Here is a 16,681-nt window from a genome sequence, read left to right as displayed (position 1 = left end):
CATAAAAACACAAAAACAGTAGAGAATACAACCTCTGTCACTCCTACTTCTACATTTGCTTCACATATGTTTTATTGCTCTCAGAACATTAATAGAAGCCTTGTAGGCTCTACACCTCTCTTTGGGGCATATATGTGAATCTAGCATTTATGGATTATCCTTTATTCTTGTAAGCTACTTAAAATATTCCAGGCTAAAGAGGATACTTTTAACAAGGCAAAGAGTGGCTCTGAACCACTAAACAGGATGCTGGAATTTCCCTCTGACCTTGGCTAAATCTTCCAGTTTGATAGCTTTGAGAGTGCAATCCTGCTTTCCCACTTCTGGGAACTCCATCTATGCCCTGTGCAAAGCTCCCAGCAGGTCAGGGCACTGAAGTACCAATTTACTGTTTTTCACTGCAGTTAACATAATTAAAATGAAAGCCATGACTGACCTATGTTAATCCTTTGTGACTGGGGCCATGGCTTCACGGATGTCTTTGACAACTGCTGTACATCCCATGCTCTTATCTTACTCTCAATTTGAGCAAGAACAAAAAAGCGGGGGGGAGAGAGAGATTTTGTTAATGTTCAAAGCATGTGTTCAGTTTCTCCAATCTTCAGTTTGGTTCATTGTGTAAGAGATTACAGATAGATACCACATTTTATTTTAATAAAGAAAAAGCAGTCTTTCATCCGAATGTCATCCAGCGTTCGCCATGAACTAGCTACCTTCCAGGTGAGGACGCCTCTAGGCGTCTATGGTAGATGAGATACAAAGCTCATGAGCAGATGCTGAGGATGCCCTTTGAGGCCCTAACTCAGGGGTGCAAAACCCATGTTGTAGGACTCCAACTCCCATTAGCGCTGGCCAACACAACTGGCCTTCGTGACCATTCAAAATTTGTGGCTACCTCTTGAGCCTAGTCTTCTCAGATTCGCTACTGTGAGCAGAGACTTCTGGTTCTGCAGCACCTCCTACCAGGGGTGGACCTTGGTTATATGCCACAGTGTGCAGGGCCATTTGACGCCCTCCTTGCAGCCCTCACAGCACTGCTTAAGCTGGGCTTTTGGAAGGAGGTGCAAGGCTCTGGAAGGGCCCTAGAGCTCTCTTACCTCCTTCCTAAAACCCAGTAAGCACTTGCCTAGCTTTGGGAAGGAGGAAGGAGGACTCTAGGAGCCTCTCACCTCCTTCCTGAAACCCGGCAAGCTCTTACCAGGCTGTGAGAAGCGCCCTCCTCAGCTGGGCACCCAGTACGACTGCACTGCCCATGTTGCCCTAAAACTGCCCCTACTACCTGAAGCTGATATTTAATCTTCCATGTGCCCCCATTTCAGATACTCCATTGCTCATTCAAGATGATTTTTGCACGAGCATTTCCATATGCAATTCAACCAGCTGAGTTGAGGGTTCATTAACTGTGAAATAAAAAAGAAATCCCAACCTGGCTAACAACGGACTGTTTTTAAATTCTATTTCATTTGTCTCTTTATGTTGACAGAAAGCAGAAGAGTTGTATGATACAGTCTGAATTAGACTTGGATTAGATTTACTTGCCTTCCAAAGATGGGGAAATCTGTGACCTTCCAGATGGTGCTGGACTCAAGAACACTGGTCATGCTGGTTGGGGCTGATGGGAGCTGGAGTGCAATATCCTGCATTGCAGGGGGTTGGACTCGATGACCCTCAGGGTCCCTTTACAATTCTAGGATTCTATTTTTCACCACTGCTGCCATAAAACCCACTCTAACTGGACATATCAGAAATTGAGGCCTGGGATTATTTATTTAAAATATGTAAACCCTGCCTTTTGTTCCACCAGACTCATCACAGCAGACCTACAGCACAATCTAAAGTACCGCAATAAAAGTAATTTCATAGATCAAAGCAACCACAAACTAAACAGCAGCAGCATGCGCAGCACCAATAACCCACAAGAACTCAGCCCACAAAACCTAGCAGGCAGTACACCACAACTCCAGAACAGAACAATCTAAAAGATAACTGGGACAGAACACGACAAGTTCATCTGGGGTGCAAATTCAATGCAACTACTGAAAAGCCCCCATCCCCCCCTCTGCAGATGACCTGATTGACTGGGTAGGTCATTGCCATTGAGTTCTGACCTTTACCAATGAGCCAGTCCCAGTTTCTGAAACTAGCTAGTTGTTCTGAAAATAAAGTGACCAGAGCAATAGGCACTGTAATGAAATTGAATTTCATTTAACATTATTAAGCAGAAACAAGCACGGTAACTCTGAAACAAGGAATTTTCTGAGCTTTGCATATACAGGTACTGTACTCTGAGCTCTGAATTTTCTGAGCTTTGCATATACAGGTACTCTGACAGTGGACTAAACTGATCATATGAATTACAGTTGCTGAGAACAAGGATATATATATGCATAGCTGACTGTGGAAGCAGTACTTTTCATTTAAATTCTTTCTTTGTAACCTGATAAAGCAACCCACTACTTTTATATTTAGGGAAAGTCATCACCATTCATATTTGTTTATTTTCATCATTCTCAGGCTTTGTCTCTGTGCAGTGCCTAGGGAGTATAATTTATTCTGCCAATTCCCTTGGCTATGCTAGCGCATGAACTGTTGATGTCACTCCCTGACATCTTCCTCAGGGCAACACTACAGGCCATGTTCTTCTCTTGCATCATGTCTCCTCTAGGACTCTGCTCTTAATTAACACTTTGAGACATTTCAGCTCCCAGCAATAATACCCAATGTAGTGATTAGTGATGGTTACAATAGCATGCCATGTCATTCCAGTCTTTAGGATTCAACGGTGAAGCTGTAAATACACATATGCCTGGATTTAAAATATGAACATCTGTGCATCACTCAATGGCCACTTAGAAAAATCAGTAAGGCAAGCAGGGAGCTCCTAAAAGACACAAATACAGGTAGGAAGCTTGTAAGAACCTACCCAGGTTCAAAAGATAACAAGAGAGCATCACAAGCATAACAAAATACCCTGGGGGAGGGCAGCACATCGAGAAACGATGAAGCCTAGTAATGATAAAGAAATCAGCTGGCAAATCAGATGCAGGAAGCACAACATGCCTTAATAGACTGGACCTGAGCAGAATAAGAAACAAAACACTCTTAAAAGAGCGACCACAGAGACTCCCAAATCAGAAAATAAGGAATATTAGTTTACAAGAATGTTCAGCAAGGAGCAAAACAACAGGGTGAGCACCTAAACGGGGACACCATGTATACAAGATTAATGATGCAGCAGAGTTTCCTGACTCAGAATTAAGAGTCTTGGTGGCTTGTAATGCTTGCTGGAATCCAAGATGGTCTTTATGGCCTCAGAAATTCTTTTGCTTGAATTTTAGGCTAAGGCGCAGGTAAGTCCTCCAAACCTCCCCACCCCATGCATCTATTTACTTTCAGTGGTGCTCCAACAAAAGTGAAAGAAGAAGTTCCCTTGCAGACCCTGGCACCAAGCACCAGATATAAGAAGACCACAGACAGAGAGACTTCCCTTCCTTGCTCCATTCCACCATTGCCAAGGAGCAGCAAGCCAGATAAGTTGTGTGTAGGAGAGAGACAGGCTTTGGACAGTCTCTGGAAGGGACACATCAGATCCCAGCATGCTCCCAATGACGTGACTGGAGGCATGGCAGGGATTGATTTAGCTCAGAAGGCAGGTAAAAATAACAATAAGCTTCTTTTTGAATTGGGGCAGGAAGAATCTGGATTTCTAAAATTCTGAGCCTGACCAGCGGAGTTTACTCCATTGCCACACAAAGTCCAATCTCATAGCTAGTAATGCATTATGACTTAAGGGGAAAGAATCAGACTGGTGCATAGAGATCCAGGTCTCTTGATTTCTAGTTCCAACCTTCATGGTGAAAGCAGAATCCACACGCTTACACTTGGTTCCATTGCCACTTTCCTAAGAGCTTTGTGAGCTACAGGTGACATTCAAACAGCCGCTTAGACTCACGAGTCCAAGAAAAGTTGGTCTAAGAGTCTTGCATAGGCATTTTCTGCCACAATCAAAGATCACAAGACAATTCCTTTTAGATGGTATAATCCCAGTGAGCATATTTTATTGAGGGTGTTTCAGATCATTTCAAAATTCCCACCCAGCGTTCATTAAACAATCCGCATCTGAAAGGCAATGGGTGGCCAAACCTATTTCAAACAGCTGCAAGGGTTTTAGTGTGGCTGCTGCAACGGAGTGAGAGGAATCCTGTGTGATTTTAAAGAAAATTGATGAATAGCAGCCATGGGGTCCCAAATTGGATGTGGGATGTATTAACCCTTTACTCCCATGTCATCCTTTGATAAAACCATCTCCATTGTTAGCATGGGGTTGCTGCTGCTGTTTTTGTTCAAGAGCAAGTCTCACACTGCTTGTCATTCTCACCCACCGCCTGTCATCGCACCACTGTGTATTTATGCAATACAAGTTATTTTGTAGTGTTGTGTGTCCTTTTAACAGGTTTTTGAGATTTTTGATTAGCATAAAATATATCCATGTCACAAGCCTCAATGTAAGAGTATCAAACAACCTTTTTATACTCCTGTTTGCCATCTGGCAAATGGTCCCCAGTCCGCCAATCAACAGCCCAAGCATCTGCCCTCTGCTAGCCAACTAAGAAGTGGATTTTCCATCATAACGTCCCAAGTCATCACTCTGTCTATATCTCATCCTATATACATCAGGATAACACTGCCCAAGATTTCACAGGGGAAAAACCAGACATGCTTCATCAACTGAACATGAAGACTCAAGGCGGGAAAGTTACATTAAACAACAATTCAGAAATATAAATAAGAAAATATCAGTCTATACAAACCACCAATGCTGTGGATCTGTTACTCAGGAGTTTTTCAATTTCTCGGGCTGCACTTTCTACCAGCTGCCGTGCATTGTTGGCCTCCACGGTATATAAGTCTGTGTTTCGCAGGTATATCTGAACAAGGACAGAAAAAAGAGGCAGTCAGGCACTGTTATGAGGCTAAGCATGAACAACAGAAAATTCATGGCACAAAAGCTGAATCTCTTCCCCACCCGCAAGCAATTTTCATCTGACACTGGTGGTCCTATTAGAATCAAGGTGTTGTAAAACATCTGGTACTTGGTCAAAGTTGTAAGACGGAGATGAGGCACACTTTGATGTTACATCTCTTTGGTTTTAACATCCCAGAGATGCATGAACTCATGTGTACTTAACTGTGAAGCTCTTAATGCTAAATAACAACTCCTATTTCATGAACACCCAATGTAGGGCCAATTTGCATGTCTCCAAGGATACAGATGTTTGCCATTAATAGTTTCGTACACTAGTGTAGGAATGACCACCAGGCGTGAGGCACACCTCCGCCCACAGGCAAGCCGCAGCTGTCTAAACACCATACCCTTGATCTAACCTTTGGCTTTCTCAGTAGTCTGCCATGCATGCCCTGTCTGTGACCTTTGCCTCCTTCTGGAGAGGCATGGCTCACTTTCCACTTGGTGGGAGCATGAAGTGGTGGAGCAGGTCTCACAAATATAAGAGGAAACATATGTGTCAGCTCATGATGTAAAAGTGCTAAAGGTGAGACTGTTCCTAAAGGTGTGCATATTCCTACTAATAAAAGGAGCCTCTGGCGATCTAGCAATCAGCTTGCTAACGCACAGCTCACATGCAACAACTCCTCCTGTTACATCTCTTTCACTTCATGGGCGTACCCAGCGCGGGGCAGGGGGGCAGCTGCCCCCCCTAGAAGCAGGGCCGGCGCACGAGAGCAGCACTGCCAGCGGGCAGAAGCCGAGGCAGAGCACAGCTCGGCGGAGCGTGAGTTCGGCGTTCCCGCCCGCCGCACCCTCCCTCCAGCTCCCCGTCACGCCCTCTGGCAAGGCCAAGCATGGCGGGGAACCAGAGAGCGCGATGGGAAGCTGGAGGGTGTGGCGGGCGGGCGGGAATGCCGAACTCGCGCTACGCTGGGCTGTGCTCCTCCGCCGCCTGCCTCTGGAGACTCCCCCGCTGCCGTTGATGCTGCTACAGCCGCCGCCGGCCCCCTCGCCCGGCAGCCATCGCACTCCGGCTCCTCCCCCTTCCCTTCTGTGCCTTGGCCCCACTCCTTGCCCCCCCTAGTTTTGATTCTGGGTACGCCCCTGTTTCACTTCACACTAGTTTCAATACAGAGGACTTAATCACCTTTATCTTGGTTTGCTAATACTCCTCTTGTGGGTTACACTATTTATATTCTCACTTTTCTGGTGGGCGGGCACCTGAAGTGGAGCAATGCATGTATGTACTTTGATCGCTCAACACTTAATGACTCAAAACTAAAGCCCTGCTCAGCCGAACTGCTCATGCATTCTACCAACACAGGAGCAGGGCCACACCAACTAGTCTCAGCCCTGACCTCATGTATGCTGACTAGCCCCACTCCTGGCACCCATGCACGGGTGCAAACATATATAGGCTCCTTCCCTGTAGACCAGGAGTTGGAAACCTGTGCCCCCCCCAAGTGGTAGTGCATCTGTTTTGCATGAAGGTCCCAGTTGAAATTTCCAGAACCTAGAGATAGGACCAGAAGAGACCTGTCTGAAATTCTAGAGAGCCAATACTAGTCAAAGTAAACAATACTGAGCTAAGATGGACCAATGGCCTGAGCTTTCTTTGTTTCTGATGTTGCTGGACTACAACTGCCATAAGCCCTGCCCATGAGCTATGCTGACCTGGTCTGATGGGAACCCAACAACATCCAGCAGGCCACCAGAAGATGGAATGAGATGACCTTAAGCCTGTTTGTGGTATTTCATCTATAGTGGCATTATGCTATAGTAAAAAAAAAATCTCTTTGGTAGGAAACTACTTCTTTGTTCCTTTCATAGAGCTATGCTGTTAGGAGAGACATGAGGGAGAATGCCACCAAAGATGGATAGAAAGAGCAGGTTAATTAGGAATAAAATGAGCAAATGCCCCCCAGAAACCTGCACACAAGATAATAATAAAAAGGTAACCCTCCAAATTAATTACAATCAACAGTTTTACTACTGACCTCAAGAGGATGTGCACTGCAGTCTATGAAAGCAGATACCTCAAGGCTAAGTAAGTAAATAAATAAGGAAAATGCATTTATCAATTTAACAGATGTCCTGAGTTTACACAAACATTATGCCCCTGCTTAGTGGGTGTCACATTGTCTTAAGGGAAGTAAACTCAGGCAGAATGAACACAGGCCTAATTCACTGGCCAACTTCCAGCAGCTTTTGGCACACAATATTTCCAAAAATAAGCGAAAAAACTATTGTGGTTTGGAAACTGTCAACAAACCCAAAAAGCAGCTCCAAGCTTTCCTATTATTTCACGAAGACTTGTCAATCTAGCCCTGACTGGCAGTGGTTTCCCAGCATCTCAGACAGGGGTCTCCCACCCCACCTGCTACTTGATCCTTTTAACTGGAGGTGTCAAGGGTTGAACCTGGGATCTTCTGCATACCAAGTAAGTGATCTACCACTGAATTTTGTTTTAACATTGCATATCAAAAGTACATCTAATTCCATCCATCACAACCCTAATACCTACAGCCCATTTTTTCAGCACAGCCAGTGGACCTGTTTGTTCAATAACAACTGGCATTAGAAAGTAAGGTTGTCAAATGTGCACTATCTTACTGGAGCATAAAAAGCCAATCAGCTTCAAACAAGACTAAGCATTTTATTTTTTAATTTGTTTTTTGCTAATGGCATCCCCAGCTCATCCGACCTTTAACTGGCTTTGCCAGGCTTTTCTTTTTGTCATTTCAATACACACGAAAAATAGATTTTTTTGCCCTCTCCACATTTCCATGCCAAGGATTAACACCACATTGCCAATTCCCCTTCTTGATATTTCTGTGGTTGGACACTTCTGTGAATAGCAATATTTGCTTTTTAAAATACCCCCAGACTGACACCTCAGATCAGGCATAAATATCCTTCCTCCATCCTAGGACAACTTTTGTTTTAAAAAATGAATATAGTGCCTCTGAACAGGTACAAAATCTCCATTGTCAACTAGGAAATCTGATTCAGGTGCACTGCTTGTTTGGGACTTTCCTTATTTATGACTCTGAAGTGATTCTGCACACCTTTGGTTGTGCCCTTTGCTGGAGAAGGTAGCCTCAACTGGATTATTATTATTATTTAATCACTTGACCATAATTCTGCACCAGCGCCAATGGCTCCCAATTTGTTTTGAAGTTCCATTTTGCCTTTAAACCCCTAAACAGTTTGTGACTAGGATACTTTAAATAGGATATATTTCTCCTGCATGATCCTGTCCAGCATCTCAAGGATCATCAGGGAGGGGGAGGTCCTTTGTGTACCACTACCAAAAAAAAGTGTGGTTGGAGAATTCATTGGAAATGACTTTTTCTGTTGCATCAACCACTTTGTCCTGAAACCCCAGATGATTTGTTCTTCAATGGTGTGTCATCAGCTGATAAAAAAAAAATTCTAATGTGCCGGGTCTTCAGCTTGGGACAGCTGACTGTTTTAATCCTAGTTACAGTATTGTCTGTTTTGCTGCTCAGCTCAATGATGCTTCTTAAATCTGGATATTTCACTGAATTTTTTTGGAGACTCAAATGCTTATATTGAAACTATTGTTGGTCACCTTGAAAATTCATATGAATTAAAGTTCTTTTGGATGAAAATATTTTAAATAACTAAATGTGTTCCATTCTTATGCTTCATAGACAGTAGACAGAAGGTATCCAAAATTTATTATTTTTCAGCTGCTTCTATGGTCTAGAGCAGGCATCCCCAAACTGCGGCCCTCCAGATGTTTTGGCCTACAACTCTCATGATCCCTAGCTAACAGGACCAGTGGTCAGGGAAGATGGGAATTGTAGTCCAAAACATCTGGAGGGCTGAAGTTTGGGGATGTCTGGTCTAGAGTCTAAAGAACTCACTGGAAGCAGTGTGGTAGTTTTTACCAAAAGCATACAAATGAACAAAGCCTTTATGTAAGTTTTTCAATTAGTTTGCTATTTTGATGGTAAAATCCTCCCACATTTATAAATTCATTCTCTAAGGCCACTATAAGACCAATTTTATGTCAATATACAGTGATATCTCAGGTTAAGAACTTAATTTGTTCTGGAGGTCCGTTCTTAACCTGAAACTGTTCTTAACCTGAGGTACCACTTGAGCTAATGGTGCCTCCTGTAGCCGCCACACGATTTCTGTTCTCATCCAGGTACTATTTCTGGGTTAGCGGAGTCTGTAACCTGCAGCGTTTGTAACCCGAGGTACCACTGTACAAGGATGCTTCCAACTCAGGAGAGAGAGAGCCATTGTTATTATCCCCTTGCTGTTCTTCATATGCTGCATATTTATTCAAAGTTAATGGCCTGTAATATTTTCTGCAGGGTGATACAAAGCCACACACAATGCAAAAGTGTCTGCCTAATGTGCAAAGAGTTAAGAAGGCTGCCAAACAGCACGTCCTTCTACTCCACCGTGCCTTCAAAGACACATTTTACACATCTCTCACAAAGAGCCAATTACCTTACTTGCTCTTAAGGCTACCATGGGGAATTGGGACTTTTTGTATGAATTAAGAGAGAGGCAGATGAGCCGTATAACAAGAACACAAATACAGTGGTACCTCTTAATGTTTCACACAAAGCTTCCATTGCTAGGGTCTGAGGTGTCATTGATTTATTTCCCCTATTTGTGATGCTTAATTAAGTTAAAATAAAAATTCCAAACAGCCCTGCAATACAGAGATACACAACTTTTGCTTTGCTTCTGCCCTGTAACCCATCACACACAAAAATGCAGGAATGCAGGAATGGCATAACCAAGTCTGAAATAACACACAAGCCAAAAAGCTGACCAAACATTAAGATAGCTAGACTATGAGGATTATTTTGTGCACCAAGCATATGGCATTGTTCAATGGGTGAAGAGATAAAATGAGACAGTAACACACACACACTCCTTCAAAACATGGCATGATTGGTTGGGGTGAGGAAAGAAAAAAAGCTTAAGGGCATTGAGGGGTATTTAACTAATATTTAGTTACCTGAAGAAAACTTACTGCAATTAATGGACCTAACTGAGTCATGATCATTAATTTCAGTGGCTCTACTCTTTGTTAAATACGACCCATGAGTTTTAAACATCTCCGTCAAATCTGAAACTTTAAAGTATCACATGGTGTACTATTCTTTAAAAAAATATTGTTTTCTTGTGTTTCATCATTAAATAAATATTATTTTTTAAAAATAAATAAAAATAAAACATTGCTGAAATGCTAGACAGTTACAGGAGTGGCCCCAAATATTTTGGCAAGAGACAAAATGGCGCTCCTACCTTTCCACATATAGAAGCTGACCACTATGGCAACTGACTCTTCAACACTGGTAGTGGGAGAGCAAGCTAACTTAGGAGGTGTGGCTCTTTGACATCTCACTGCTGCCTCCATGCCTTTTGGCATTGGCCTCCTGAGGCAATTGCCTCACTTCGCCTCATGGGAAGGCTGCCCCAGTATACTAGTAGAAACATATGCTTCTTAAAAATATGATGGTAGACATAACTGAAGGCCTTCCACTTTACTGACTAATATGTCCTGTACAGTCTGAGATTCGCACAAGGCTCCCAGGAAGCTATCCTGGCAAGGCTAGCTTGCATTATGGTTTACACAGCTTTAGACATTAACACCAAAAATCATCATGCCTCTTTAAAGACTATTTTTAACGGCCCAAATTTTAATGTACTCAGTCCACTACTATAGTCCCCAAGGGCTTCTGTCGTAATAAGGCTTAATCTTTAAAAAGCCATTAAAACATGCTCTTCCTACAGGAGTTTAAACATAGTCACACCACTCTAGAAATCCTGTGCACATGGCGTAACTTTTGTACAAAAAACCCAAGAAGTATATATCCTCCAACATATACCACTGATGAAAATAGAGGTGATTGTTGTGTTTTTGTAACCAGACAAGAGGCCACTGCCTGTGCCACATACAAACTGACAATTATTTTCCTCCTGCTGTATTTAATATACTTTGCAACAGCCTAACTTGCACTAGCTTCTGAAGCAGGGGGTGTTTTCTTCAGTTGCCCTAGTGCATCTAGTAAATGGCTTTGGTAAATGGCTAGTAAGCTGCCCCTCTGGTATCCTGCTTTCAGGAGGTGGCTGAAACTTGAAGAACAAGTGAAGTTGGGAGGGTAGAGAATTCTGTCAGAAACAGGAGCAGAAATTTCTACAATCTGCTTGTTTGTCAGAAGTGAGGAATGGAAACCATGCAAGCAAATGCATTATTGGTTATTTTAGGCCTCAAATATTGCACAAATAATTGTGATATTTAATGCATTGTTTTTGATGTTTCCCTTCTGTTGAAATGCATTGAAATTAATCACATAATTAAGTACCTGTATGTAAGATTCAGCTGCAGCAGATAGCAAGATTAATAATGTAGCTTTTAGCAGAAGCCAAATTGTAACAGAACAGAAACAATGCTGACTGTAACAAAACCATGGTGGGACAGAAATCGCGGCCTCCTTACAACCCTTGAGTGCATTTTTGTGTACAGTGGTTCCTCAGTTTACAAACACAATTGGTTCCGGAAGTCTGTACTTAACCTGAAGCGTACTTAACCTGAAGCAAACTTTCCAATTGAAAGTAATGGAAAGTGGATTAATCCGTTCCAGACAGGTCCGTGGAGTACTTAAACTGAAAATACTCAAACCGATGCGTACTTAAACCAAGGTATGACTGTACACTAAAACTAACAATGTGTTAAAATGACATTCTCCTCCCACAATGTAAACAAGTAAAGACAGTTATTTGTCAGGAAGAAATATCAGAAAACCAAGAGTAAGACTAGTGAAAAAGGACCACTGTATTACGTATATGAAATTCACACAGTGGCAGCTTAGGAATTTACTGCATCAGAACATGGAACAAGACAGGGAGAAAGTACTTGAAACTGCATAATCACCTTGCAAAACTGGAGCCATATTTTATAACATTTCAGGGGCAGAACTACTGGCATTCCCTGTTCCAAGCATGCCTATGCTGGAGCATCTTAGGAGTGGACTCAGTAAAAAGATTTTTGATACTGTGCTTCCTAAAAACAATACTTTCCATTTCAGAATAACATACACAATATTTCTCTTTTTCTCCCTTGGTTTTTTTTTCTTCTGGTGGCTACATATGTAAAAAGCAGTTCTCCCAGTGTCCTGCTGCTTGATAGACAAGACACAATGGATGTACAAAACTCTATAGACAACCTTGAGCTTGGCACATGCTGTCAATCTGAAGAAATAAACCCAAAAAAATAGAGGTGGTGGGACATATTTAGAGAGATAGGAAAGATGGATACTAAGTAGAGAGAAGCTTGCTCCTCCAATGTTCCATGGAAACATGGAACACATCACACAGGAATCTGGATCAGGTTCATATAAAGTAGGTCCATGGGGTGATCTGTGCACCTTTCATGCTTCCCACCTAATGGGAAACCATGCAGCTGTGAGATGTCTATGTTCCAGATGCCGGGGGAGTTCACAGATCCCTTTGCAGAAGAAATGTAAAATTCTTCTCTTGAGATATTAGAAGGGAAGCACTTTAAAAAACACACACAAATTGAACAAATTGAAAGCATGAAAAGAGACTGGTCAAGTCAGTCATACACCTGCTTTCTCCACACTGGTAGAAATGTCTGAAGCTACTTTCAGATGCACCCCAGTAAGATGAAGTGCAAGGCCCTGTCCTTATTTGTTTGAGATACAAATTCTACTGTGGCCTGTATCTTGTGAAACATGAGCCATAGCCCTGCAGCAATTTAAAGTTTTGACATGATTAGACAAGAAAAGATTACATCCCACACAGTTTCCTTTTCATACACACAAAGTCTAAATAAAATGTCAGTAGTTCTCAAAGTATTCCATCTTCTTTATTATTTAAATGAAAACAGACTCAAGAGGGGGTAAGAAAATAACCTCAATCATAAGCTATAGCTTCTTCATACACTCACACTTCAGTAGCCCCATTTCTGAATGATTATTGTCAATAACAGAGTATACAGATGTCTCCTCAATTTCTGCAGCTTGACTGTGAAAGGCAGTTTGCTTTTTACAGATGGAGAAGTCTGGAAGATGATAACCACTTGCCAATGGCTACACAATGAGACTACTCTAAAGCGGGCCTTGAACCCAGGTCTCAAGCATCTGAATCCCACTCTTTCTGTACTGGTGTGAGTGACTCTCACACCAGGAACCTCCAAGCAGACCCACTAACAGGAGTGAATGGTATTTAAGCTGTGACCTGTCTTCAAGTTATATGGCTAAAGGGAAATAAAGTGCAGGATGCCAACAGTGCCACTTTGTACTGCTCATGTTTATGGAAGTTCTTAGAGAGAGCCAAAAGGCCTTGCCATTCCTAGCATCCATGTGCGTAAGAGGAGCCTGTGGTATGGGCAAGGGATTTTTAACCCTGTGTAATAAAGGCTGTGAATCATGGGAAGAGTCTACGGTGGGGTAGCTAACATGACACTTGTCAGATGTCTTCACCAACACCATCCCTGATCTTGGGCCACGCTGAGTTGGGCCGCCAGCAGTTGTAGTCCAGAACATCTGGAGGGCTACACATAGACTGTGCCTGTTCCTCAAGCACACAGAAGGTCCCCTATTACAGGTGTTTCCCCAATGTGTGGGTGACGAGTGGGGCGGTGGGGTGTGGGGCAGTGATTACAATGTGATTGTAATCACTCTCCAATGTGATTACAATGACATGGAGCCAAATGCCCCCAAAGATCTGATTTACTCATTGCTCCTGAGATACTATTTTAATACATTGTGAAGAGGGGCTTTTTTGTTATTTTTGGTAAGGAGAAGCATTCAGGCATATGATGCCTTGCCTGCAGTCCAGTGTGGTCTAGTCTAGCAAGAGTTATTCTCCTGATTGCCTGGCTTAGCTCTAGAGCTGAGCCCAGACTCATCTTGCAGCTATCAGCATTCATTTGCATTTACAAAATGTGTATAAAAATTTCTATTTCTAAACCACAACCCTTTTCAAAATCCCATATATCTATGTACTCACATGCATACACACAAGCACAGCTGTGTTGGTTTGCAGGTCACATGAATCAGCATTGAAACAAACGAATATGTTACTAACCAACTTCTAGTCACTGCTAACCTTGTTCCTGTGCCTCCCTTAGACCACACAGAAAAAAGGAGAAGCTTTCCAAAGGCATATTTTCTGCTAGTTTCCTAAAGGTTAGTAAGGATGAGCACATTTCTTTTGAGTTTTAAAGAAGTTTCATACCTTATGAACAAAGAGTATCACAAGATGTGCAGATCACTTGTGATTCACCCCCCCTTTTTTTTCTTTGCTCTTTCAAATGCAAAAATGCAAATGTCAGATGCATGTGGAGAGTGAGCGACCCCATTCCGCAAATTAAAAAGGAAGCAATGAAAAATAGGGAGCTCGGGTCAAACACCCTTCCTCTGTCACCACTGGTTTGCAATGTCCAAAGCTGCCTTTAGCATCCGTCCTCTAAATCCAATGTTCCTTTCACTCTATGTTTTATCATCTGCAGACAGTTAACTGTATACACTTGCTCCATAGCTCTGGGACTGAACTAACATAATGCCTTGGGAATATCACGCTTGACTTGCTAGTGCAGCTCCATATCAAAATGGAAATATATTCTGGGAGTAGTGTTCTATCCAATTAGGTGGTTTTGCAAGAAGGTTCTACTGGGGGGGGGGTTAAGTTTTCTCTCCTGTATTCTAGATTTTTTTCTCACTCCTGAGTTGCGAAAGAAGGGCATATTCATCATATTTAAAGGAGCGATTGTTCCCTTCAAGTGGCTTGACATTTGAGAGCCAAACTACGGTAACTCATTTTTTATTACCCTGTCCAGTAAGGGACTCTAGCAGAGCATGAACATTTAATTACTTTGCCTTTTAGACTACACACAATGTTAATTAGATTGAGAGAACACTACCAGCAGAGTCATTCGCAACTGGACCTAATGGTCAGGGGTCCCTTTACCTTTACCTTCACAGCAGGCAAGCCATGGAAATGGTCAGTTGATGAGTAAAGTCAATAGGATCATATACACAGATCTCAACAGCAATAGGGTCAATCCAGCTGTCAATCGAGCTTCACACGACTCTGAATTTTGTTATGGAACAGGTTAAATTTTTATGATACCTTGACTCTTAGGCTGAACACAGATGTTTTGTTTGTTAGAAAGCTTCGGCTAGCCAGTCTATATTATGTTTCTTCTACAACACCCACCTGTCATAACCTAACATGCAGGTTATCAGGTGAAGGACAGGGGAAGATGGGGCTTGTCTAAAAAGGCTTATGTTCAGAGTTTATGCAAGGGCTATCTGTATAACGACTTTGATGGATACAGCTTGAACTGGACTACGTCATAGCTGCCAAGTTATCCCTTTTTTAAAGGGAAATTCCCTTATGCTGAATAGGCTTCCTCGCGAGAAAAGGGAAAACTTGGCAGCTATGGACTACGTCAGCCCTGGGTAGCTTGCACACAGCCTTCCCCATTAACCCTAACCATTGAGGGTACCATGCTGGCTGGGGCCGATGCTTGGATGTTCAACAACATGTGGAGAGCACACAGCTAGGGGAAGGTCGCTATGAATCCACCTGGCTTCATCCTAAGGGGCTGTAGAGAACTAGAAAGAACAAGATCATCAGAAAATTATTTCATTTGTATTGCTGTAAACCTCCAGAATACGCAGGTGGCGCGGTGGGTTAAACCACAGAGCCTAGGGCTTGCCGATCAGAAGGTCGGCGGTTCGAAACCCTGCGACGGGGTGAGCTCCTGTTGCTCGGTCCCTGCTCCTGCCAACCTAGCAGTTCAAAATCACGTCAAAGTGCAAGTAGATAAATAGGTACTGCTATAGCAGGAAGGCAAACGGCGTTTCCATGTGATGCTCTGGTTCGCCAGAAGCGGCTTAGTCAAGCTGGCCACATGACCTGGAAGCTGTACGCCTGCTCCCTCGGCCAATAACACGAGATGAGCGCCGCAACCCCAGAGTCGGTCACGACTGGACCTAATGGTCAGGGGTCCCTTTACCTTTTAAACCTCCAGAACGTATTTTGTATGGAAAGTAGAAGAGTTGGATATTATTCTGGAACAAATGTTTTGCATAAGTCCATATACAGTATATAAATGGGATGCGGGTGGCGCTGTGGTCTAAACCACGGAGCCTCTTGGGCTTGCCAATCAAAAGGTTGGTGGTTCAAATCCCCATGACAGGGTGAGCTCCTGTTGCTCGGTCCCAGCTCCTGCCAACCTAGCAGTTCAAAATCACATCAAAGTGCAAGTAGATAAATAGGTACCGCTATAGCAGGGAGGTAAACGGCGTTTCCATGTGCTGCTCTGGTTTGCCAGAAGCGGCTTTGTCATGCTGGCCACGTGACCTGGAAGCTGTACACTGGCTCCCTCGGCCAATAACGCGAGATGAGTGCCGCAACCCCAGAGTCGGTCACAACTGGACCTAATGGTCAGGGATCCCTTTACCTTTTAAACCTCCAGAACGTATTTTGTATAGCTATTTAGCTCTATCCCCAGTGTATGTTATCCGTATCTTATTGCTATAAAGGTAAAGGGGCCCCTGACCATCAGGTCCAGTCGTGTCCGACTCTGGGGTTGCGGCGCTCATCTCGTGTTATTGGCCGAGGGAGCAGGCGTACAGCTTCCAG

At 43.1% G+C, this 16,681-nt stretch overlaps 1 protein-coding gene across 7 annotated transcripts in view; it reads right to left on the bottom strand.

The window, feature by feature from the left end:
* The window catches only part of CACNA2D1 (calcium voltage-gated channel auxiliary subunit alpha2delta 1), a 407,398-nt gene that overhangs the window by 320,310 nt on the left and 70,407 nt on the right, over positions 1–16,681 (bottom strand). For all 7 annotated transcript variants that reach the window (XM_088651901.1, XM_035127294.3, XM_088651903.1 and 4 more), the window contains exon 3: positions 4,812–4,928. In XM_088651901.1, the coding sequence (XP_088508027.1) occupies positions 4,812–4,928 (117 nt within the window). The remainder of the gene's footprint in view (positions 1–4,811; positions 4,929–16,681) is intronic.

The sequence above is a fragment of the Zootoca vivipara genome, chromosome 9, assembly GCF_965207765.1.
Source record: "Zootoca vivipara chromosome 9, rZooViv2.hap1.1, whole genome shotgun sequence".
Lineage (NCBI taxonomy): Eukaryota > Metazoa > Chordata > Lepidosauria > Squamata > Lacertidae > Zootoca > Zootoca vivipara.
The sequence above is the reverse complement of the archived record's forward strand: the minus strand, read 5'-3'. Positions and strand labels throughout refer to the sequence as shown.